A 26,325-nucleotide genomic window follows, 5' to 3' on the forward strand; every position below is an offset into this window, starting at 1 on the left:
AGCTTGCTGCTGATTGTCCTACTCCTGAGGTTGGGGCTGGGGTCCGTGGGTGGTCCTGAAAGGATGAGGTTCATGAAGGCTGTGGTGTCTTGCTTGCTGAGCTGCTCCCAGGTGGAGATCAGGCAGTCGTGTTCCTCGTTCGTGAGGAGCAAGATGGCTGAGGACGTTGGTGGGATGGGGTTCAAAGTTTCTGTAGATGGTGGAGATCTTGTTGTGGAAGAAGTCTGCAAGAGATTTGTAGAGTTCCTGTGAAGGGGTGATGCTGTTATTGGTGGCTGTGGGCTGGAGAATTCTCTGGTGATATTGAAGACTACCTTGCTGTGGTTGGAGCTTGCTTCGATACGGTCGGCCAAGGCGCATCTTTTCATCTTTTTCAGGAGTTGGTGGTATTGGTTGAGAGCTATTTTGAATGTTGTTTGGTCCGTGAGCTCCATGCTGGTGCGCCATTTCCTTTCAAATCGTTTGCTGGTGCGCTTCTTGGTTCTTAATTCTGCAGTGTACCAACTGGGTTGCTTGGCACACTGCTTGAGTTTCGTGGGTTTGCTATGGGCGATTGTCAGCGCAGTCTGGGATCCCGGCGGAGACGTTCTTGATGGCCTGTTCTAGGCTGGTTACTGAGAGAGGATGTGTTGAGGGCGTCGGTCCATTGGCTCTCTAAGATCTTGTTCCAACTACGGTGTGAGGTGCTGGGTGGCTTGGAGGTGGTGCTGGGGGGCCTGAGATGATGAGGTGGATGATGGCGTGGTCAGCCCAGGTGTGCTCGGTGACATGGCTATACATAATTGTGTCTCTGGCTGTGAAGCTGGGGTCGAATGTATGTCCTGCGATGTTAGTGGAGTTGGTAAGCAGTTGGGTGAGGCTGACATTATGCTTTCGAGGAGGTTGGAGGTGTTAGTATTGTTGGGGTCGTTGAGGTAAAAATTGAGGTTGCCATGGAAGATGTCGTTTTTGTAGTCCGTGGCGAGTGGAGCGATGAACTCTGGAATGGGGTTGCAGAAACTGGTGAGTGGTCCTGGCGGTTTGGAGGCAAGGGGGACTCTGATGGTGGTTTTTGCTGTTGATTCAGAGTTAGAAGTTGAGGTGTTCCATGATCGGGATGACATCATCTGCGGTGGTGGTGCAGTGGATAGTTTCCTTATGTATGATGGCGATACTTCCTCCTTGCTTGTTGATGTGGTCTTGGTGTATGATCTTGTAGCCATCAGGCTTGGCTGAGGCGATGTCTGGCATGGAGGGGGGTGGTTGAGCCAGGTCGCTGTGAGGAAGAGGACATCGGAGGCGATGGAAATAATGGTGTCCTAGATCGCGGTGACGTGCTTTGAGACAGTCTGTAGGTTGAGAAGGAGGCAGTGGAGATGGTCTGGGTTGGTCACGGTCGGTGTGGTGGTGGTGTTTGCTGTGCGTGCTGGAGCTTTGTGTTGCAGGAGAACAGGCAGTGCCAGCAGGTGAAGGGTACAAGCTCATAGAGGTGTGGCAGAGCTTGGAGCTCGGAGACAGTTTATCTTTAGGTAATGGTAGAGCCCTGGTTTCTTGATTTTGTTAGTAAAAAAAGGAAGCTTTAGTTTGAATTAAGAGTTTTATATTCATGTATTTCTTTCTTAAATACTCACCCTATGTTCCACGCTGTAATCATTCTGCCTTAGACGTCCTAATTGTCATAACCTAAGCTTAGCCTCCTTAGGTTCATGGTTCATTAGAAGGTTTGTTATTTGTTTCACACTTGTTTCCTTTATCGTTTTATATATCCCCCACACTTAACCTCATGAGAGTATCTCAAATAACAATATAGGTAACGGCTATTCTTCATACAGAAGTAGATACTACTGAAATCTAGAGAAAGAATTGAAATCGTCATTGAGAACTAAATCAGCCATTCTTATAGTCTAATTATATAAGTAATTACATAAGGTTTGCAGATAAGTGTAGAAGATTAGTACCAAGGACTTCTCCTTCAGAAGCTTTAGTCTAGCCTGAACTTAATCCTGCAGCAAGACTTGAGCCTTACCGTCTCTGTTGGAACAACTAAAACAGCAGTATGCTCATTATTATCCTTCTATCCCATGTCTCTGGAAGACACCATGTCAGCCATTTGTGGCAACCTTGCCAAGTACCACGCATCAGGTGTTAGACTAACCCATTTTAGTGTGGTGGTCGCATTACCATACTAAAATGCTTTAGTCACTCATTTGTAGCACATCCTGACACGGTTAGTGCTGAGAGGCACAACCCGTGACATAGGAGCAGCGGCATTAGCAGCGAGAGTCATGCGCTGCTGTCAGAGTGTACACCGAGCCTGCGTATGGCGTCTTACTCACAGTAAACTTAGCCATAGCAATTACTGAACACAATTGGCACCACACGTTGCCCTACTGCGCCAGTCAGGCTGGCTACACAGATGACAAGCTAAGACTCAGTCAGCCTGGCAGCCCGTACCAAGTGACATGCCATGGCTGTTAAACTGATCACCAGGCAGCTCAGAAGTTCAATTTAATAGCTCTGACCGGTTCAAAGTGAGCATTTATGTAGTTGAATCTGCACTGGCAGTCTTTGCTCTTTGCTGTACACCAATATTTAAAGGCGGGCCAGGGATTCAGAGAAACTGAGCCCTGCCAGGCCTGTCCCTGAGTCTGTTAAGCAGGTTATCCGTCCACACAGCACTGCACATGAATACTCTCTTACAGCGTCTTCCAGGCGGGCAGCAGCTGTGTTTTTAGATCTCGCCTGGCGTTAGCAGCACACATGCGCTTCTCTTGCCATGCGAGAGCTTCTTGGAATCAATACGATTTCAGAAGCTCGCTTTCTGCTCCGCCCGTGTTTTCCATTGGTGCACGTCATTTTGCGTTACCAATTATGCTAAACGGTGTGTTGTAATTGTCCAGGAGGCTTTTTAGTCCCTCCTGGTTACCACCCTGTCCACTTTTTTGCCCGCCTACGTGGACTGGATCTTTTACTGGCGGCTTTACATTCTGTCCTTTAAAAGACAGTAAGCACTCTTTTCTTTACATTATCAGCGCCGTCCGCTTTGGCTGATCTTGTTTTTTTAGCTAGAGGCCGTACAACACTACAGTGTGCTAGCATTTTCCAACTGTTTTTGAGCTTATCTCAGAAACTGTAACAGACTCGGTCTGGTGAAAGGAGAGAGGTCAAAATCGCCTGGCACCAACACTATAGCATGCTAGCATTTTTCATCCGTTTTTGAGCTAATCTCAGAAACTGTAAGGGACTCATTGCAGCCATGTACACAACAAAATTAATCAACAGTCTGGTGAAAGGATAGAGGTCAAAAGCGCCCTGCACCGCCACTGACCTTTGCTATTATAGACTAGGGTGTAGAAATGTTTCTGTGAGAGGTTGAGTAATGCAGTGCGAAAACGGGGTGGCTACGGTGCAGGGCTATGCCCGAGGGGAGGTTGCGTGCAACGCATAAAATGCTGTGCGCCATCGGTGATGCAGTCCAACAATGGTGGCGGACTGCTATTTTTAGGTTTCAGTGTTGTTTTTCTACATTTATTCCGAAGAAGGAAGGGTTGAATATAGGTTGGATAGTCAGCTATCATGCAAAAACATATATAAAATACGCAAAAATGAGCAATGTTAAACTGCTATTCTCTGTGGCCCCTCATGCACAAAAACGCATAATCCCGAACACACAGCAGTGGAGCAACCACGCCACGTGTGTACGTAGCACTAAGTCTCTCTTGCTTTACTGCAGACATGTGTAATTAAACATGCCATGTCTGCGTGCAGTGTGGCGTGGTCTCTAAAGGGGCGGGCTGAGGCTCACAGCAGGGCAGCCTTCTCAGTTCTTGACTGAAATAATTACAAGTAGATTTACTTTATCCTTGTGAGGACTTAGAAGTCGGTGGAAGTCTGCAGCATTAACATTCTTTAAAGGTCCTGAAAAGAGTGTGTTGTGCCTGCAGCACCTCTGCAGCTGCTGGTACTACTATACTACTGCATCTTTGTGGGATGCTCTTGCTGACAGACATGCTAGCACAACCAATCGCGTGGTCCAGACAGACATAAAGTGGAATTCCACAACCAGCCAACAGGAAAGTTAGAGGGGAGAAAACAAGTGATTAACATGTTATTCGGAGTAGAAAGTAGTAAACAAGCCCTGCCGCTGCAGACAGCTTAGGGTTCCCAGAGCAGAGTTGTATCACCATCAAAACAAAGAGCAACAGGGTTGGGGTGGGAGGGGGGGGTTGCCTGCCCAACACGTCATGACCTTATGGAATATCGCAATAACAATCCGTAAGGGAAGGTGGGTCCAAACCGAGAGTCAAGTTAAATCCCTCTTTACATGCACTCTGAGATTCAGGTGAACGAGAGGAAAAAAACCAGCATTTAGCCTAGCTAAATGGGGGCTGGTAAGGGTATGAGGGGAAGGTAGAAGCAAAACCAGCACAGTAACTGCTGCCAACTTAAAAAGAGAGGGAGAGCCAACGCTACCAAATAAACCCATTAAGGTTGTTACCGTTCTCTGGAAGGGCAAAGAGGTGGTCAGTGGATAAAAATGTGTACGTTTTAAAAAAAAGATTTGCAGCATCGCAGTTATTCCTTGTTTTTGTTTAAATCATTTAAAATATTTACAGAGCTCAAACATGCTTTTTTAGGTGTTTTCTTCTTTTGATTGCTGTTGTAGATTTATATTTCAAAATTGGAAAATACCCAAATTTCACTGATTTTGCCAGTTCTGTTTTTGTACTTCCACGTACATAAAAATAAAGGCCACGTCAGTAAAACACTGACCAAGTAGCAATTCTACCCAATATAGATCTAGAGGGGCTGCCCCATGGGTCAGGGGCTTAAATATCAATGGTGCAGCAGGTGCATTGCCACCCAGGTGCCTGAGAAGCCCCTGAACCCTGATTACTGATGTAAGTTACTGGCAAATCAGTGGTCAAAGAATCCGAATTTCCTTCCCTGCAAGAAAGCCAATGTCACTCTTGATTTTCTGCGCAATAACAGCTCCCAACCTTTAACTAGAAGGAGGAACGAACTCTGGCCCAAATTACATAATCTAGGGCCTTATGGACGTTATCAAACCCATCTCCATAATAGTCCTCAATGCAGAACCACTTTTCATCCAACTTTAACACACAATCCCTCCCAAGTTAAACCTGACACTGTTAAAATATCAAAAACACTTTACATCACACTTTTACCGATTTAAGCACAAAAACCTGAATGTGTACTTTGCATAAGATGAAAGAAGTAAAACAGCAGTAGAGACAAGTGAAGTAACAACACGTAAAAGCGTGCTTGAAAGAGTTAGAAGCGTGCTTGAAAGAGTTAGAACAAGCATATGCAATGCAATAGGTCTCTCATTTGAGTGTATGATCTATTGTCATTGTAAATGACAATGCCTTGAATTTATGTGTTTTGAAAACCTGCCAGTGGTGTGCAAACACGCACTTTAAACTTATAGTCCTTGCTTAGGAGAAGCAAGCATGGTAGTAAAATAGGTGCAGTTACTGCTAGCCTTGCTTGTTGTAAGCAATAACTATAAGTACAAAGTGCGTTTTTATGCACCGCTTGCAGATTTTCAAAACACATAAATAAAAGGCACTGTCATTTACAGTGCCAATAGCTCAAATTCTCGCAAATGCGTGACCTATCGCATTGCAAATGCTTGTTTCTTTGCTGCGCCGCCATCACTGAAGACTGCAGATAAGTCTCTCTGGTGCTACCACTTACAGTGCTCTCTACGTTGGAGATGGTCAGACTGGCAGGATGTTTTCCTGCAGTGCCAGGCCAAAGCCACTCCTGCAGCTCAGCCAGAAAGGAGGGAAAAATGGAGTTTGAATCTGCTCACAAATCTGACTGTATCTGACCTGCTGTCCCGGAAACGACGGAGGAAGAAATCGCCAGCCTCTGTGCACTTGTTGTGACTCTACGAGTGAGCTACTGCAGTGGGGAGGAATCCAGAGTCTAGGACAGTGAGTGCTGCTGCAGCAGTGCATCCTGACCCAGTCCCAAGTCCGTAGCGCAAGACGACAAGGATATCAGCCCCTGGTTTTCAAAGAAGATCTGAACCGAAGATAGCAGCACAGAGGCTGTCTCAGGCTTGACAAACAGTTAGCGCAGATAAGTCCATCTCTGAGTGGGTGAGGGAGATCACTTCTTTTGCTCACCCCACTACAGCATTTTTTTCTGGAAACAACTTCTCCCAAATGTAAGAGTGACTATGAGGCCTTTGCATTGTATGCGAAGGGCTGGTATATGAATGATAAAAAATGATCTTTTAACAATCATATATTTTTAACTTTACCAACTTGGTTTAAACGAAAGAAGGAACCAGGCACCATTTTCTCCCCCTCTTTATAAGTGTCCCTGGATTTTTGTGGTTTTGAAGCAGTGTCAAGACCTGTCTAGAGTTGTGCATTGCTCAAAAGGGGGTCATATCTATTATTTAATCACTTTGCAGTGACAGTGCTGTTTTTTTACTCATAAGAAAGAGTCACTCAAAGTGTCACAAATTTGACAGTAGAATGTCATGCATACATACACTGAAACGTCACACATGAGCAATTTGAAACTTGGCTGCTATGTTGTGGCCTTAAGTCAGGAACACTATCTGATCCCTGCCCCCAATCCCTTAGCTTTGGGAGCTGAAGCAATCAACCCTACCGTCAACAAACTGCTTCATGACTCTCTTACCACCGCAGTGGTTCAGTCAGCTTGGAAGCAGCTAAAATCCTATCTTTATTGAAAAAAAAGTCAGACGATCCCAACTTGACGGCAAACTAAAGGCCTATCTAAGCTATCGGAGAAATGTGTCAACTAGCAGCTCTCACGTTACTTGGAGTCCAATCACCTCCTGCACCACAATCAATTGGGTGTTCGGCCCAGCTTTAGCACTGAAGCTGCCTTGCTTGAGGTTACAGAGTATATTAGAGGCACTTTAGACTCAGGGTGTAAGGCTGTGCTGATACTATTAGATCTATCAGCAGCCTTTGACACAGTACCTCGCTCTAGGCTCCTCTCCTGCTTCAGACTATCGGAATTGATGGTCTTACACCTAATTGGTGGGAGTCTTTCCTGTGGAATAGAGAACAGGAGGCTTGGACTCCCTCTTTTTCCCAAGGATCCAAAGGGCCAACAGTTGGGGTTCCTCAGGGCTCAGGGATCTACCTTTCTCTGCTGGCATTTCAGGTGCAATCCTATGGTGCCAAACTAATTTCTTATGTGGATGACACGGAGCTCCTCTTCGCCTTTAATTAAATCAGAAGATGTTACACCAGATTCAATAAAACCATGCCTAGCGGCTGTCTTCCATTGGATGCGCCTTAACCAATTGAAGTGCAGTGCAGATAAGACGGAAATTCTCTAATTCGGCCATAATTCTCCTGTGGATTGGGAGGCCTTCTCGCTGGATAGTGCCCCCACCCCCTCCCTCTTAGACTCTCAGTCCTATGTGGTCAGAAACCAAGGGTTTAAGTTCGATAACCAGTTGTCCTTTTAACACCAAGTTTTTTCCGTGGTTGGGACCTGCTTTGGCTTGATCTGTACTGTGAAAAAGTTTTTTCACTTTCTATCCCTTCCAGCTAGGAAAACAGTCATTCAAGCCCTCATCACGTCCGGGCTGGACTACGCAAATGCACTATATCTTGGACTCCCCCAGTATTAAGTCAACAGTCTCCAGGTGGTACAAAATGCAGTTGTTTGCCTGATTTTCAGGCTTCTCTTAAAGCTCAGATTTCCTCTCACCTCCATTATTTCCTTGGCTGCCAGGGAGTAAACGAATCTTGTTTAACACACTTGTACTCACCTTGCTTTGCTCTTAACATGCCTCCGATACCTAACGTCCAGACTACGTGCTTATAACCCAGCCAGGAAGGTGTGTTCCTCTAGCTGGAGCTTGCCAAAGCACCCAGGGTTCGCGCCTCCAGACCCGGAGGCCGTTCCTTCCCCTGGACGTCCACCTAGCTAAATCTGAACAGCGCTTTCAAAAGAACCTGCCTCTTTTCTCAAAGCTATCCTTCACCTAGAAGCTACAGAAGCTACAGCTCCGGCACTGTCTATAAATCCCGTTTCATCTTCATTATATTAGCTCTGTTGCTTGAGCAGTGTCGTGTCGTCTGCCTGACCCTGTCTGCATACAGGGCAGGCGGAAACGGATAGGGAGGGTCCGGGGAGACAGGAAGTTAGTTAGGACTGTGATAAGAGAGAATAAAGCAGCATACCACCTAGCTCCGGGTCCGAACGAACCTACATCTGTGCCATGGAATATAACAGTATGAAGCCTCAGCCAAATTTAGAACCAGCCGCTGTTCGAGTCTACACGTGGATGTCCAGGAAACCTCTACCCTGCCTCTGACAGTTCCGCACGACTCTAACTTACAACAACCGACAGATCCAATTTGCGACTTCATTGCTCGCATTCGGCGCCTAGCACGGTATTGTGAGTTCGACACGTTCAAAACAGAAGACGCTCTACGACTGCATATCATCGAGGGATGCCAATCGGAATCACTGCGTCGCAGATTGTTGAAGAAACATTACACACTTGTAGAGATCAAAGAACTCATGCGTATCAATGATCAGGCCGAAGACCATGCTAAGAGAATGGAAGCTAGCAAGTCCGAGAAGAAGGAGCAAGCCTTTCGGATGCAATCACACGTGGACCCGAAACGTCAGTCAGACCACCGCAAGTCGGACAGGCCGACGCACAAGACCCGAGCGACCTCATCACGCCATGGAGCCTGAAGCTATCCCGCGAGGAAGTCCGCCTCAAAATATATTACAGATGCGGTCAAGACTACTCACACTCGGGACAATGTCCGGCCTTAGGACAACGGTGCCACCGTTGTGAGAGAGAAAATCACTTTGAAGCAACCTACCAAACGCGCCGGTCAGAAACAAGGACAGCCAAGTCGACCTCAGAAACCCGACACCACGCCAGAGCAGTAAAAAGGAGGGAAAGTCGCTCCTCCAGCTCGTCGAGGTCAAGCCCTCGCTCAACTGTTTCGTGGAAATCTCGGAGGTCAACGTCTCGAATAGTCCTCTCCCACGCCTGTGTCACAAGACAGTGACAAATATGTTCTCATGGTATCGGACCCCGACAGACTAAAAAAAATATCCACGGCTGAACATTCGAATACGAAGCCACCCGGCCAAATTTGTACTAGACTCGGGAGCATCTTTAAACTACATCTGTGCCATGGAATATAACAGTATGAAGCCTCAGCCAAATTTAGAACCAGCCGCTGTTCGAGTCTACACGTGGATGTCCAGGAAACCTCTACCCTGCCTCTGACAGTTCCGCACGACTCTAACTTACAACAACCGACAGATCCAAGCCTCTATTCATGTAATTCAAGGTCCCGATGCAGCGGATTGCCTCCGCAGTTTGCAGACAGCGGAGGGCCTCAAACTCGTTGAACTAGTGTACACCGTGGATGACTCCCCGGACATCGTCAACAAATACCCAAACCTATTCAAGGGCCTCTGGAAACTCAACCAATTCAAGTTCAAACTGCACATCAACGAGCGGGTGCCCCCAGTAGCACAACACCATAGAAAGGTACCGTTTCATCTACAACAGGCAGTGGATGAAGAACTCCAAGACCTACTGCGGACGGACATCATTGAAAGATCCACAGGGCCCACTCCATGGGTGTCTCCGGTGGTAGTCATACCTAAGAAAGGCTAAATTAACAAAGTACGCCACTGTATTGACATGCGCGTCCCGAACACCGCCATGGAGAGGGAGAGACATCCCGGACCTCATATCAGTGATATGATCGCTCGTCTCAATGGAGCCACCATATTCTTAAAGCTGAACCTTCCCAAGGGATACCACCAATTGGAACTACAAGAACAATCCCGGTATATCACCACCATCACCACCCATCAAGGCCTATTCCGATATAAACGTCTCAACTTCCGAATCTCCTCCGCAGCAGCGGAGATCTTTCAAGAGGCCATTCGGAGGGTCATTCAGAGCTTTCCAAATGCTTTGAACTACAGCGACGACATCCTAGTGTTTGGCAATAACCAAGTGGAACACGACAAAGTCCTGGACCGAATATGCCTCGCCTTACTTAATGCCAACCTCACACTCAATCCGGACAAGTGTGAATTTCACAAGTCCACGCTCAAATTCTACTGGCACATCTTCTCCAAGGATGGCATTAAACCAGACCCCGGTAAAGTGTCTGCCCTCGCAGACACCCCACAGCCACAAGATTTCAGTGACCTCTGCTCCTTTCTGGGAATGGCAAGCTACTGCGCCCGCTACATAAAAGACTATGCCACCATCAGCTATCCACTCCGGGAACTCACTCGCCAAGGACAACAATGTCAGTGGTCATCTTTATGCTGACATGCTTTCAACACGATCAAAGACGCTGTGAGCACAGCCATCAACCTTGCATACCTTGCCACCAAACGGAAAACCGAAATTACAGTGGACGCTAGTCCAGTGGGGCTAGGTGCCATCCTGGCTCAGTATGACAGCGATGCAGATCAACGTCAGGTGGTCGCCTATGCCCTTACGGACACAGAGAAGGCGTACTCTCAGCCAGAGAAAGAAAGCCTTGCGGGTGTCTGGGCTTGCGAACACTTCCACCTGTTTTTATATGGAAAGCCCTTCACACTCATCATGGACCACCAAGCTCTTATCACCATCTTTGGCAACCCAATAGCAAAGATGCCCCCACAAGTAGAGAGATGGGCCTCAGATTACAAGATTATATCTACACCATCATTCATAAGTCTGGGAAGGCCGAAAACCCAGCAGACTACATGTCAAGGCATCCGCAATCCCACACGCGTGACCGAGGCTCTGTGGCGCAGGAATACATTCACTTCGTCATCAACAGCGCGCGCCCTCCAGCTGTGCCCCTGGAAGCCATCAAGCAGCCTCGGCTCAAGATCCTACTGTCCAGGCCATTATAGGTCACAATTATAGGTCACATATGCGCCAACTCCTGGCGACACTTTGACACCAGCCACCATGGTACATCTGCGGATGCTCAGGAATTATTGGCATTCAAGCATGTTCAGGCAGAACTGTCCATTAGCACAGATGGTCTACTGTTAAGAGGAGGGAGGATAGTCATTCCTCAACGGCTTCGCCAAGGGATCATCAACCTCGCTCATGAAGGACATCGAGGAGTTGTAGCCACCAAGAAAGCACTCCGAGAACGAGTATGGTTCCCGTGTCTTGATCACATGGTGGAAGCCACGCTCAAAGACTGTGCCTCATGCCAGCTCGTTGGCCGAGAGGAACCACCGGCCCCTCTGCGGATGTCTGAATTACCCGTCGGGGTATGGCAACAAGTGGCTATTGATTTCTTCGGGCCGCTAAAATCAGGCAAATACATCCTCGTCATCATGGACGAATACTCCCGCTTTCCTATAGCGCAGCAAGTGTCCTCCACAAAAGCGTCAGCTGTCATTCCCATCATTGATGAGGCATTCACGGCATGGGGAATACCTGTAGGAGTAAAGACAGACAACGGACCACCGTTCAACAGCCACGAGTTCACTTAGTTTGCGAAGCACCTCAACTTTAACCATCGGAAAATTACTCCCCTATGGCCACAAGCCAACTGCATGGTTGAACGATTTATGGGAATCCTCAAAAAGACAGTTCAGCAAGCGGAACTTGCTCACTGTGACATCCAGCAAGCACTAAACGAAATACTGCGGGCATACAGGACCACGAAACACAGCACCACGAATCAATGCCCTGCCACCCTGATGCTAGGGCGAATTCCCCGCACGAGATTACCGACATCAAAGACCGTCACGCAGCCCCGACTCGTGACCACCGATCATGACACCCTGGTAAAACTAGACCATGCGAAGAAAGCCAAGATGAAAGCCTACGCCGATCGGCGCAGGCATGCGCGACAGAGAGACATTCATGTAGGAGACTGGGTGCTGGTGAAACAAGATTGCAAGACCAAAGCAGACAGCCGATATCTCGCCTACCCAATGCGAGTCTCTAGCCAAAAGGGGATTATGATCACAGCTGAATCAGAAGGAAGACGGATAACTCGGAACATATCCCATTTCAAGAGATATCACCCGTCGGCCTTTGTTCGTTCTCAAGACAGCGGGTCCAGCACGGACTCTGTGAACCACCGAGAAGACATCGATGGAGCCCGTCCGGTGCCAGCGAGGCTAGAGGACGCGCCAGACAGGCCTACTCCGAACCAAGCACGAAGCTGTCGCCCAAGAAGAACGGTTAAGCAACCCATTCGACTCATTGAAGAGCTCTAAGAGACATTAAGCATTATTGTATAAAGGGGGGAGGTGTCGTGTCGTCTGCCTGACCCTGTCTGCATACAGGGATAGGGAGGGACTAGGGAGACAGGAAGTTAGTTAGGACTGTGATAAGAGAGAATAAAGCAGCATACCACCTAGCTCCGGGTCCGAGTTATATTGGGGGAGTCAGAACAAGACAAACAGTATCCTGGAAGTTAATGGATGTATGCGTCACTTAATCTCACGTTTTCCCTGGCATTTGCACATCACAGGTCCATTATTAAAAAGTACCCTTTGTAATGCTCCGAATTTCATTTCTTCGTTTTATTTTCTGGCACCAGCTTCCCTTGCGACATATCGCGTGCAGAAAAACTGAAATATATACCGAATTGTCCATCACTCATCTTGTCTGTAACTGCAACCTGTAGATTAAATGTACGTACTGCCGTCCATTAATTTATTTTATACATTGCTCTTTTGAACATTTTACTGTGTTGCTACATAGTTAACGATTCTATCTTTTTTTAATCACAGATGTAAAATAATCTGTTGATTCATTTACTAATCTCTAAAAAACCAGAGTTCTGTTAAAAATAACTTGCCCTAAGTATATAGCGAGGATTTATACCTCAGTCTAAAATCCCCCAAAAAAGTTAAGCAGGAGGAGCCAGGCTCGCGACTGTGATGGCCGCACTGTAGCTCGGCTCCGTCAACCTTCCTGCCTGAACCGTAAATCCTGTACTTTATCCTGCCCCAAGGAGACACATTCGACAGAATATGGGAATATGAAAGGCTGCTTGCACTCACCGTTTGTCCCGGGAGCTCCTGGGTGCCGCGGATCTTGAGCTGTGCCCTTGTTTGCTCCGGAGCCTCCGTGGCGTGCAGGCCGGGGACTCGCCTGCGACGGCCGGCCGGAGCGGGGTATCGACGCCGACCCCTGGTGGAGGAGAGGAGTCGGCTGAAGAGGCCATTGTGCGGTTGGACCGGTGGCGACTGACCGGGCCCGGTCTGGTGGCCCGGGGGCCCAGCTGCGGGTGGCGGCCTCCCTCGGACGGGGATTGACTGTACAGGAGGCTTGTCCCCCTTTGTTCTCCTGTCCGGCCATCTTGAAGCCCTTCGCCCGGAATCGGCGGGCGGTGCCCATGAGACGGTGGCGCCGGCTACCCCCTGTGTCTTGGCGACCCATTTTTCTGCACCAAGATTGCCATTAGCGGGACCCGGCGAGACTCCGCTGGGCCTGCTTGACGGCCCGGACCGGGGTTGAGGAATGTAGCGGCCTTGTTGCGCCGACAAAATGGCGGTCGGCGCCCTGGGTCTCGGACCTGTTGGGGGCGGCGAAACTGGTCTGTCGAACTGCATGTTGGCTGAAGAGTGTGGGAGTGACCCCACGATTGGCGATGTCTTCGCTGCCCTGTGTTCCTGGCGCACGGCCATGCCCTTTGCCGCAGCTGTGCAAGATAACGGTTCTGCCGCCGGGCCTGCTGGGCCGCCCCCCCATGGATGCGGCCAGACCGGGGGAATGTGCTGATTTGTCTCTCCCGGCTGTTGAAGGGAAGGCGACCGCCGTTCATCTGGGAGTTCATATGTCTGTTGCCTCGAGTCTCCAGGAGGTTTTGCTGGAGGCGGACGTGGGAGAGAGCCCCACGCCGGGGTCCGTCCAGGTCAGTTTTGCTGGGGTACCCGGCGGCTTTTTGACTCGAATTGCTTTGAGGGGGTCCCATGGTTGTTCCGTGGGGGACACCTCCCCCCTTTGGTCGGCAGGACTACACCAATGCTGCCTGCTGCCCCTGACGTTGCTCTTCGCCAGCCTGGTCCGCGACCGCCATTGTTTGTATTGCTGCTCGAGACTTGGATCCCCTGTTTTGCACCCTTGGCCTGTTTTGTTCCGATCCTATGTACACTCCGTGCCTACCTGCTTGCTGTATTCTCCTTTACTGTGTACTAAAGTAATGATCAGGAGAGGACAGGGGTGAGATGGACTCGCCTCGGCGGACTGCTAATTAATGTGTGGAGATGAGGACTGCTCGCAGCTGTAACAGTATGACCAATTCCCCTTCATGTTCCTGATGTTTGAGTTTGTGTCGATCTCATCTCGATGTGGGTTCTAATTGTGTCAAGGCGGGGGCTGGGAGCTGAAGGTTCGATTGCATATCTCCTCTCCCACTGTTTTTTTCTTCCCCCTTTCCTTCCTATTTTTGTCTGTAGTGTTCTTTCCTTACTTTCTGATTCTTCTGTATTTCGGGTTCTACTTAGGGCGACAGGCACGCTGCCGGGGGGGGGGGGGGTAGGCCATAGCCTTCTGCAGGGGTGCAGAGTGGTGTGGGTGGGATGGGGTCTGTATATTGTTCGTTTTTTCTTAGTTCTATGGCTCTTTTGTATCCCTTTATTGGGACGCTGTGTCCGCACGCATACTCCATGGGGTGTTCGCTGGCAGTGTAGGACATGACTCCTTCGCGTTAATGATAATGATAGCACACTTACACGTCCTACTTGCCTCGACCCCGATTGTGGGTCTTGAGTATTGTGTGCCTTATTCGCCATGGGGCGCGTACTGCGGCACTGCGTTCTTTCTTCATTGTTTTTCACATTCCTTCTTCTACCCTTCCTCTCCTTTTCCCCTTCTTTGGGTTAGTATAGCGGATGGCTATCTTTGTGTTGCTGTTCTGACTCCTTTGATTGGTACCAGCACATATTCAAGTGGTGGCGGGTGGACGGTGGGCAGCGGTGTGAACTGATTTAAAACGGGGGAACTATGCGTTGCCTTTGACAATTGTTGCTATTATTTCTGATTCTCACTGCTCCTTTGTACTGCTGCTTCACCAACTGCCCGCCATAGGAATTCGGAAATTAACAGTTGCAATTGTTCCCGCTATACTTCCTACTATATTATAAAATTAACCTTCTCTTATCCTACTCCTAGCGGTTATATTGGGCCTTTCAATGTTTACTGATTGTTCATAGAATGCTGAGGAACTGCTGGAGAATTTCTATCCTGATTATGTGCGCCCGTAATGTGTTGTGGCCTGCCTGATTGGTTGTAGGCCCGTATTTGTACTCTTCTGCTTGCACAATAAAGGTTTTTTTAAAAAAAACAAAGTTAAGCAATCTTTCTTCAAAGACAGTGTGCTTCATACCCACCGGCACCATCTCAGATTATCAAAGCAGACTTTCTGAAACTGTTAGAAGGTTTGCATTCGGAGGTTAGTGGCCTTAGTGAGAAATATCTGATGGTCTGCAGACGTTTTAAAAAAAGTTATTTGCATTGGAGGGAGATGAAATATCAGTGGACATTTACTTTCACGTCTTATGCTGGTCCAATCAATAGCAGAAGAAGCAGTTGTACTGTTTTGAAGACTTGGGAAATATTGTGCACTTAGCAAAATTCATGGCAGTTCTTTGGAAGAGGGAGTGGAGGGAGAAAATAGTATGCAATATGCAAGTGTGTTCTGCTAAGCATTATTAAATACTGTGGGGGGCTCTCTGTATACGAGCTGAGAGAGACTTGCTCATTAAGTTTCACTCAGTCATCCTTAAAGCTTATCCTATGACCAGCAAGATCATTTAGAAGTGGATAAAAACGGAGAGTTCAATAGAGTAGAGACCGGCGCACTTATAAAGACACTGATCCTGCAAAATTGGGTTTACTTCTGCGGGCCAAAGTACTCCACAGGCATACGAAAGTGGTGAATGAAGAAATGACACAAGCTCAGTGGTTGCTCACAGATCGATGTAAGAAGCTTCAGAGTGTGATTCAGGGGAGATCTTGAGAAGGGTAAACAATTAAATGTAATAGCAAATCAAATAAAGAAGCAGGTATATTTTAATTATTTTGCACACAATTTGTAACAGGTTGGAAGGACTCGTGGCAAATTAAATTCTCTTGTTTGGAGGGAGCTAATCACTCTGGTTGAAACTGGTGGTAAGTGTAATTATAACATGTGACCATGGACATTTTACTAGCAGGGAATAGGTCTTACAATTATGTTTTATTTGACATTGTAGGCTTTACTTAAACCTAGTTGATGTTTGTGCTCACTCTGTGTCAGCCAGTCAGTCAGTCATGTTTCTATAGTGCAGATGACCCAAGTAGGGTGACTAGGCACTCTAATTCAGTAGTAAAAAATTACCACTACAAGTAGTTTCACTTATATGAATGGTAGTAGCTAAGGTGTCTGTTTTAGCTCTTCAAAAATCTATTCTGCAAGTTATTCACAAAGAACCAGAAATAATATTCCACCAGCTGTTTTCTTTACTCATTTAGCAGTAACAGTACCACTCCACAGGCACACAGGTACAACCCAGGTGGTAGTGTGCTTCCTCCCCCCTTGTGTTTAAAAGGCTCCCTTGAGCCATCGAGATGACAAGCTCACCTGGGATGCACCTGTGTGTAAAATGTAAATGTATTTGAGCTTATATAGCGCACAGCTACCCGCAGTGGGTTTCCCGGCGCTTGCTTAGGGAACCCGTCCTGGTATTCCCCTGTGAGATAACCCCGGCAGGGTATCCACAAGGTGAAAGCCAGGCATCCCGCCACGAGGGGCCGTTGTGGAGATTAAGCAAGCTATTGCCCAGAGTCGCAGAGTGTGAACCCGTGAGTCGAGAAGGCACCGGAGCGAGAATTATCGAGTCTGTGGAATTTTTTTTAGCCCAAGACCCGTCGAGGCGGGGAATTGAACCCTGGTCCAGTGCCGATCTCAGCTTCCGGGTCTGCCGCCTCTAACCCCTGAGCCACACTTCTCCACTTGTGTGCCTGTGGAGTGGTACTGTTACCTGTGAAGACTTGAGCAGCATTTTCTCAACCTCTGGTGACTTTTTTCTGCTCTCTACTACTTCTGCTCTCAATTGATGACAGGCCAAACCCAGAAACACATCTAGAGATAACCGCAATACCTGTACCAACTTTGGTGAAAAACTACAGCAACTTTGAAATAAGCGTACTGTATTTACCAGAATGCAATGGGTTGAACTGTGCTGGGTTATTTTTCACTACTGCAAGGCATATCTCTCCCATAGGATAACACTGGGATTACCTTATTGCATTTCATAAGTATAATTTTCAATTGGGAAGAGATAAGACCCCCCCCCCCCCAAGTCTAGTGTCTCTGTAATCCTAATTTAAAATCCTAATTTAAGGTGATGTTGGATTTTAAATTACAATTTTGGAAATGCCACTTTTCTTACGTTAGCCATTTGGTGCCTGCTGCCCGTCTCTGACCATATGTCTGAGGTGGGTGACAGCTGGACTTTGTGTGTTCCCCCTAGATAGCCACACACAATGGGAGCTTAGGTGTGACTTGATGGGGCATCCTTGCAGTAATGGAGGGAGGAGCTGGGATCAGCCTCATTTACACTTAGGTTGTGTCCTGCCTCCACACAAAGGGCTGCACGCGTCCCTGTAGTGAGTCTGGAGCCAGGGCTGGAGGGGCAGGACCTCTGTGCACTTAAACATCCTGTCTTTGAAGTCTCCCCCACTCCAAAGGCCCAACTGGGTATAAGTAGTGGACCTTAAACACCATCACTTCAGTACACCTTTGGACCTTTGGAGACTCTGCCAGGAAGGAGGACTGCTGTGCTGCTAAAAAGACTGTAACTCTACCTGAGGCCTGTTTTTGCTTTTCTCCTGCCTTGCTGTGCTGACCTGCTGACCTCTTGCCTGTGTGAGGGGACTGGCCTTACACCACTTGAACCCAGAGTGACTCCAAGGACTAGCATGTCTGGCGTATTGATATGTCACTGAGACTTCAGAAGACTTCCAACTTACCTGCTTCGGCACAAAGACTCTGCCATCTGTGAGTCTGCCCTGCCATGTGTTTCCTTCCCAGTCCTGGACCCTTGGAAGTGGGCCTAAGGTGTTTCTTCAGTGAAAGAGAGACTTGCTCTGCTGTGCAACGAATCCCTGAGCAGAACTGACGCATCTCCTCAGCTGAGCGGTACATCTTCGGCAGAACCGACGCATCGTCCCTGTTGCGTGGATTTGACCCGTCGTAAAAGACTTGCATCGTTGCTGCATCCGCATCTTGAGACTGACACATCGCCTTCAGAACTGCCACTGTGCAATTCTTCTCCCGGCACAAGCTCCTCTCATCCCTTGACAACGGCAGCCCCCACGTTGAAGACAAACCTCTGCATTGCTGCCTCACAGCTCATCTGAACCGATGTATTGTCTCCACTGCACCTTGCATCCTCGACACTGGCCTTCTCATCGTAAGCCACATGAACAGGATTCTCTACGCCAACACATCAGAACAACGCACCACAGACTTGTTGCATCTCGGAACCAATACATTGTCTCTGCTGAACAACGCAGGCAGTTGATGTGATTTATGAAGATAGTGTACGGCGGTCGTTGGGACAGATTTGTGGCTTGGTGTGGTACCAAACCGAGTGACCCACTGCTAGCCAAGTTGTCTAATGTTTTTTTTGTTTGCCTTGTACTTGGCCCAACAACGACTAGATTTGGGCACTATTAAAGTATATTTGTCATCTCTTTCTTCTTCTTTGCGGTTGCAGGATCAGTCCACTTTTTGTGAATCACCTGTTTTGATAACGTTTTTGAAAGGTTTGCAACATATATTTCCTCCAAACCCATGTGATGCCACAATGGGACTTAAACTTAGTTCTCACTTTCTTGATATGCAACCATTTCAGCTGCTGCACAGTTGCCCATTGAGACTTCTGACATTGTACGCAGGCTTTGTCATCACCATAACATCTGCGAGGCTTGTGAGTAAGCTGCAGGCTTTTTCTGTTAATCCATTTTATAAAATATTCTTCCAGATAAGCTGGTGGTAAGGACCTGGGCTTCCTTTCTACGGAAAGTGGTCACTCCATTTCATATTGGGTTTGTTACCCCACCTCATTCCTCCAACAAGGAATAGATAGTTCATCGCTATTGATGGCACCAAATAATATTGAATGGACAGGCAGCTCTTTATGGATTCTGTGGTGAAAGAAGGGCAAGGTAGTGCAAAGATGGACAATCACCTCGTGGATTGTTCTCTGTATAAGGATTTGCTATACACTAACGAAAAATCATCCCTCCGAGGGCTTAAGGGCTCATTCCACAAAAGCTAAGGCTGCCAGAACTGCGGTAGCATGTGAAGTACAAGTTCTAGCCATTTGTCAGGCGGCAACATAAGCAGCAGTACATAACGTTCACAAATCAGTACTGCCTCGACAATCAGTTCCATCAAGAGGGGCATTTTGCCTGCTCCGTACTACTGGATTTTTTGGTCTAAACCAGTTCACAGATCCACCAATGGCAGGGAGGTGCTGCTATGATATCTATTCACATTGTGAGAAACCTGCGGTTAGAAGTATCCATCAGAAGAACAAGTTACATTCAGTATTGATCTTTCTGTTGGAGCCTCTAGCTAACCACATGTTCTTTGCTGGGCCTCCTATTTCGTCGTTCTGTGAACTGGGCTCTTTATCAATCTAAAAAAGTCCAAAAGTAGAGATCTGCACACTGGTCATGCCAATCTGTTGATAGGCTCTGTGTACAAGGGCAAAGACAGCGTATAAAAGTAACTGAAATCAGCGCACATGGGTGGCGCTTATATACAGCTCTGCTCATCAGTCCTGGAGCGGAACAATGTCTATGAGGAGCCGCACGATGTTGCCTACCGCTGCACAGAAGTACTGCTTTAAATGTTTTTTAGATCGAATTTGACACTTGGGGAATATTCACAAGGTGTTGAATCTGCAGATAGATGAAGTATCAAACTGAAAAATTGTTACTGAAGGTAAGTTGTTCTTATACGCAAAGTACAAGCCACTATAATATCTTGCTCAAGGGTCTCCATAAGGGTGCCTTTCCTCCCTTTGATAAAGTTATCAACTTTGTTACTGGCATGCTATTAACTCCTGCTTGTCATGAACTCACCTTATCTCATCTACAGCAGGCTATCTGGTTTTCCACCAGAAACGGGGCACAGTATATGGTTCTTATATTAGTGCTCAAGTCAATTCACGGAATGTCCCATTATCTGTTAGAAACCTCCTCCTACCATGATCCTCCTCAACTGTTATCCACCAACCTCTCCTTACCATTCCCAAAAATATCTGTGGACAGTATCACTGTTGATCCTTTTACCTTCTTCCCCATTTCATTGGTTTACTTCCACAACCTACGCTACCTACTTTCCTCCATGTCACACAAGACTCCTTGCATGAGCTGTAAGCCTCAGTGGCTCGGATCACCTTCCCTCACCACCTTTCCCTCCTCTACCTGTCTCCCTACCGGTGACCTTTAAACCCACTTGTCAAGATTTTTTAAAGTCATATTATGGTCTTCCCTCATCATCCGCATTAACTTAAATTTTGCTTTGTGCCACAACCCAGCCAGTTGTCCTTTTGTACAGTTTTGTCTTCTAAATACAGCTTTTCTTGTAATGTTTTGCTCTGAAACTCAAATGACAGTGTTATGGGGCAGTTGATCAGTCTCAAGGTAACTCGGCAAAGAGCGGACACTTAAATCTTAAGCCAACTCTCAATCAGCTGTCTGGTTATTGGACACACCAGGGGGATAGTATTCATAGTGCAGCTGGTACAGTGGCAACAGTGTTCAAGTGCATGTGGGTCCTCTTGCACACTTTTAATGGCTATCCTTTACAATTCAGCACTGTGACAATCAAGCACTTTTCCTTGCTGGCATTACGGACCATAGCATACTACGCCTCTGGGATACAAACAGTTAAATCGCTAGTGTAACTAGAACTACAAGTCTAGACCTACACTTTATCTTAAAAATCCATGTGTCAGTGAATGGACAGCAATTCTGAAGTTGTTTTTAGGTGTAGCATTCAAGACCTCTTATATATACTTTAGTATATACTTAAATGTGTATGTACTTATATGTGTATGTGCTTTGTGGGTTCTGGAGATCAGCCCTAGGACTTGTCTGCTTCCGCTTAAGGACTTTTTTTCTGTTCAACTGCCTCTATTTAACTGTCTTGATAGAAAACGACCAGCAGAGGTCAGTGAAATACCAGGATCACTTTAGCATTGTCTAGAATCCAGTCCATTGAAATTGTCTTCCACGATCACCCGTAGACAATATTTTTTTCAAATCTTGTATTTTCAGTGATATGACCACCGAAGGCCCTGCTTTTATATTAAAAACAGAGCTTTGGACTATACAATTTCCTGCTGAAAGGCAATATTTCTCTCCATGTGTTCCCATACCTACTGTGTCACGCAGTTTGGTGCTTACTTTCCTTCAATGTTAATGAACAGTAGATGTTTCAGCACCCAGGCTAATGTGCTGCATAGCTAAATACAGAAATCCAATGAGAGCTTATGAAACAGACTTTAACGATAAGCACCTCACAACTGTGCTCCAGTCCTATTAGATGGATGGTTCGTGCACACTTCTCATCACCTGTTGCCTTTTGGTGCCACTGTTCACAGATTTCAAAATGTTTTGCATATAGAGCAGTGCATGTGAACAAAAGAGCTTATTCAGTCTTTTTATATTTCTTTCAGTCCTTTATTTTTAAATTCATATATGATTTCACAACATTTTTGTGAAATATGCTCTATATGTAAAACATAGCTAAATACATATAAGGTCCCAAAGGCAAGGCCAATTGCATTGCAAATGCTTGATTGTCTTAATAGTTATAATATAGTTTAAACAGTGGACTAACTAAAGAAGTAAATTAATGTGTTCTAATATTTCCATATTACATGTGTGGTTAGAGTTTCTGCCTCGATATAGAACAGGGTAATTAGTTGATGGCTACAGGTGAACATTTACATTTTGCACTTTGTTTCCTAAAACTGGTATTTTCAATAACCGTTTATATAGTTGTTATTGCAATTTTGTTTTATCTAGGGAGATACAGCTCGGAGAGTGATGTCTGGAGTTTTGGCATTCTACTCTGGGAGACCTTTAGTTTAGGAGTTTGTCCGTATCCTGGAATGACTAACCAGCAAGCACGGGAGCAAGTTGAGAAAGGTAAGCTGATAGCTCAGCACTTCATTGGAATTCCTTGGCATGCCAGTGTTGAGTAATGTATTACAAATCTTCTGGCAAGCCCAAACTTCTTAAAAGGGTGTCTATCAGTGTCTACTGGCGACAATTGAAAGTTGTGGGACCTAAATATCTGTTGATTCGATTCACAAACGTTATTCGGATTTATATGCAAATCCATCGAAGCACAGTACAATAAACAGTTAACAATCTTATAAAATATCCCCCTAAAATAATTTTCAGTTCATGGTTACAGTGCAAAGAGTTCATATAAACATATGAATATAATCACAGTTTATCTCATTCCGCAAATTAAAAATCTCCACTTATGAAAACACATTTCTTTTAAAAACTCAACATATATTCGGGACTTTACAGTGCTAATCAAGAGGGAACGCCAAATCTACTACGCATAGATGTTACTAAATATTTTTAAAACATTCAGTTATTTTACTCATTAAAATACTATCAACAGCACAATTCTAAAATCATCGTTTGGTACAGTCACCGATGCAGCTATCTTCATAACCTACGCATTCTAGATGAGTCAGTGATATACGCCTTTGCATGGCATTTTTCATGTAAAGTAGGAAAGTACCACATATTAGGGGGTTTGACAAATGTTTAAGAAAATTAAATGATGGAATATAAGGCACTGTGTCAAAAAAAGCGTTAGCAATATGTAAGATCGTATATCCTTATAACATTTACAAAACATCATAAAGTGAATGGTTGTTTGCCTAGCCTTTCCATCGCATGGGGACCTTGGTAGATTCAAAAGCCACGAATCCGATTTAGGGAGTGCCACTAACTGCTGAAGCAAGCCTAGACGTAGTCTGGTTAGCAGAAATCTGTCCAGGAGGTTTTTCACACATAAGTAGCTTTGTATCCCTTGTTGAAAAGGAGCTATTCAATATCTGTCCACTGTGGCCATAGGTCTTAAATGGAACTCTCCGGTGGCCTCCCTGTTCCCCACTAAAAGTGATCTTATTTTCATTTTACTAAATTGTAAAATGTTGTGTGGCTCTTAAATCGCAAGGCTTTCCTCCAAATATTATAATAGATCATTATATGCTGGAGCAATGGTATTTTTTCATGATGGTCGAGTCCCAGCAATCCCTTATGATGTCCCTAGTGAACATAGTACCTTCTTTCGACCAAATACTATGCCACCTAGTCAGTATGTTAAGGTTCACGGCATCTTCCATGTACGTGATGTCAAGTTATTTATGTACCATATAGGAAGAGGTCAAACTTGGTACATCCAGGAGCCTACATAAGAAGATGTTCTCCTGTAGCTGTAGCAAGTTACAGTTTGTCCTACCCCAAACTGGGGATCCATATAGTACATGGGTACTCAAAAATTTTCTCGGGCCATAAAGTACTGTATGGTTGTGCCTGAGGGCCGCATCTATGCAGTGCCACCCCCCATCCCCAACTCACTCCCCCGTTTGCTTGTTTTTTTTTTTAAGCCATATTAGCCCTGTTCCATAAAGAACATTAGTGCAATAACAAAAAAATGCATGTCATGCACCTTTTATTTACTAGTCCATCTTGGATTTGTAAAGAAAAAGAAAAAAATGCTCACCTCATTTTGTAGGCGCAAGCATCATGTTAGCTCGTGCCAACACAATGATGAGACTGCCATGTCATAGTAAGTTTTTTTTATTATTATTTGAGCTATTCTTCATACACAGGATGCAAAAAATCATTGCTAATGTCAATATATCTAATAAATTAGACCTATTGGCTTTGTCAATGCTTGTTTATTTAAAGTGCCTGTATTATCAAAATAGCACAAAACATAGCCTTACAATATCGTTTTTTGTTTCTGGGATGTGTTTCTACAGTACTTTCAGCTTGTTTTATGAGCAGGTCAGCCCTGCGCATAAAACAAGCTTCACAAACTAAAGAAAGCAAGCCCAGAATTACAAATCCATGTTGCGTGGCTAAAACCAGCAACAAAGAAAACAGCACTCAAGTAGCAGCTTTCTCTGCTGCAACTCTCAACTTATCAGTAGAGTCAGAGGAAGACCTGCGGACTGCAAAAGTAGGTGTGTCTGTTGCGCTTTCAGAACAACCGATACAGCAGAACTGGAAGTCATTTGCTTTTGTATAATTTCATGATTGCTTTGATAGGTTTACTACCAAAACTAAAAACTGCATCAATAGTCATAGTAAATTTAAAATTGGCAGTGTTCTTATGTGCTAAATGCTGCCATAGTAGTTTAGCAATGTGTGGACTGCTAATATTTACTTTGATGCAATCCTCTGCTGTCTCTTTTGGGTGAACTCCCAACCATGCAGCCCACCTTACATGCACCACTAACCCACCCCAAACAGAGTTTGATTTCAGCCGATTTACGGACTTATTTTTCAGTGCTAGGTGATCCTCACTACTTTGATTTAATAGCACCCGAACATTTTTCAATATAAAGATATAAGGGATATATTCTGGGGGTAGTTGTGGAAAACCCTTAGAAGGGCATTGTGTTTTTTCATGTATTTATCCTTGTGGACCTGAGTTGTCATTTATTTTTGTTATTTGGAACTAAAGGTTGGTTAAGTGTCGGAGGGACTAGGGGGGCTTGTGAAATTTGTCTCCCTGCTAGTATTCCCTGTTGTACTCTATCTCAAGCTATTACGAGTGGCACCCTAGAATCGCATGTGCCAATCTAGAGATCACATCAGTCGTGTTACCAGCCCACTGTTTTTTTCCAGACTTACCATGTATTACCATAAAATGCGACTCCATAGCATCTGAGCGAGTATATAGAGGAGCAAGTTCCTGCTTAATTACATCACTGAGGCACTCTTTACTTATAAACATAGACTGCTGCATTACACATTTGGGTTAATATTGTAACCGACAATGGTGTGTGAGATTTGAAAGCGTCGACAGGGACCCGACTGGTACAGTGGCTTTCTCAGGGGCTCTGTCCTTTCAAGCTACACAAACTTTCTCCATGGTTATAGGCTTCAGAGTTTCAAAGTTTATGTTAGGGGGACCCTGGGCCACATCAATATCAACAATATTTGGATTAAAGGTACCCCAAAAGTATTTAATCCAAGCCTCTGACGAAACTGAGGCCTCCATGGTTGACATAGTTATTATCTCTGAGGAAAGCGGAATTAACAGTTTTCCAGAACAGGTTACAGTCACCAGTGTCTGCTGCCTGTTCCAGATCTGCCCATACCTGTTCCTGGAGTTCTTTTTCCTTAACACTACTGTTACCTTCTAATTGGATGATAATGACTCTAATGTTGATAACCTCCTTCCTTCTTACTGTTCCGATACTGACCTCCACATAGACTTCCAAAATGCAGGCGACCTCATCACATCTCCAGAATAGCACATCCTCTTCCGTACTGAGCCTCCTTAACAGCCTCTGTTTTCACATCCTTAGCATGAGAAGCAGCCAAGGCAGTGGAATTAACCTTGCATATCACCGATACTAAATCTAACATTATGCCAAAATTCCTACAACAGTCCTCTGCAGTATAAAAACTTCTGTTGCACTTTAATAAGCCACTCTTAGAGCCTGTGTTGGTTGCCTGAAAGACTCCTCGCTAATGTCCAGCAGTCTAATTATCTGTGGCCCAGCCATATCAAGAGTCTAAGAATAGACAGACCCTAGGGACCAACATTTTGTCCTCTAGGAGCATAGCTCTTCATACTAAGAAAGCCACATGCCTTCAAGGCAGGTACATCCATGCTCTGTGGCACCTGGCAAAATTAACTGTTAGCAGCCCTTTGGCCACATGAAAAAACCCTTTGATAGCGATTGACTCTTCAGAGAGAAGGCAAACTCCTCACTGGAACAATTGAAAAGTAGCTGAGCCTCAGCACGCTTTTGGAGCCTGGCCTGCCTGGCAAAGCAGTTCTGGCTCAGTTCGCCCTCATCCTCCTCGACCTCTCCGCAGCCTTCGACACAGTCGGTCATAGCACCCTGTTACAACGCCTCAGTAACATCGGAATTCAAGGAAAAGCACTGGAGTGGATCACCTCGTTCCTTGCCGAAAGAACTCAGAGAGTCCGCCTCCCACCATTCGAATCAGAAGCCACTGAAGTCATCTGCGGCGTGCCACAAGGATCCTCACTCAGCCCCACCCTCTTCAACGTATAC

At 45.9% G+C, this 26,325-nt stretch overlaps 1 protein-coding gene across 1 annotated transcript in view; it reads left to right on the plus strand.

Moving 5' to 3' along the window:
• Nucleotides 1-26,325, plus strand: part of FER (FER tyrosine kinase) — a 1,097,899-nt gene that overhangs the window by 1,041,275 nt on the left and 30,299 nt on the right. Inside the window, exon 18 of the mRNA XM_086961004.1 lies at nucleotides 22,061-22,183. Within this exon, the coding sequence (XP_086817130.1) occupies nucleotides 22,061-22,183 (123 nt within the window). The remainder of the gene's footprint in view (nucleotides 1-22,060; nucleotides 22,184-26,325) is intronic.

This window comes from Lissotriton vulgaris, chromosome 3_1, assembly GCF_964263255.1.
Source record: "Lissotriton vulgaris chromosome 3_1, aLisVul1.2, whole genome shotgun sequence".
NCBI lineage: Eukaryota > Metazoa > Chordata > Amphibia > Caudata > Salamandridae > Lissotriton > Lissotriton vulgaris.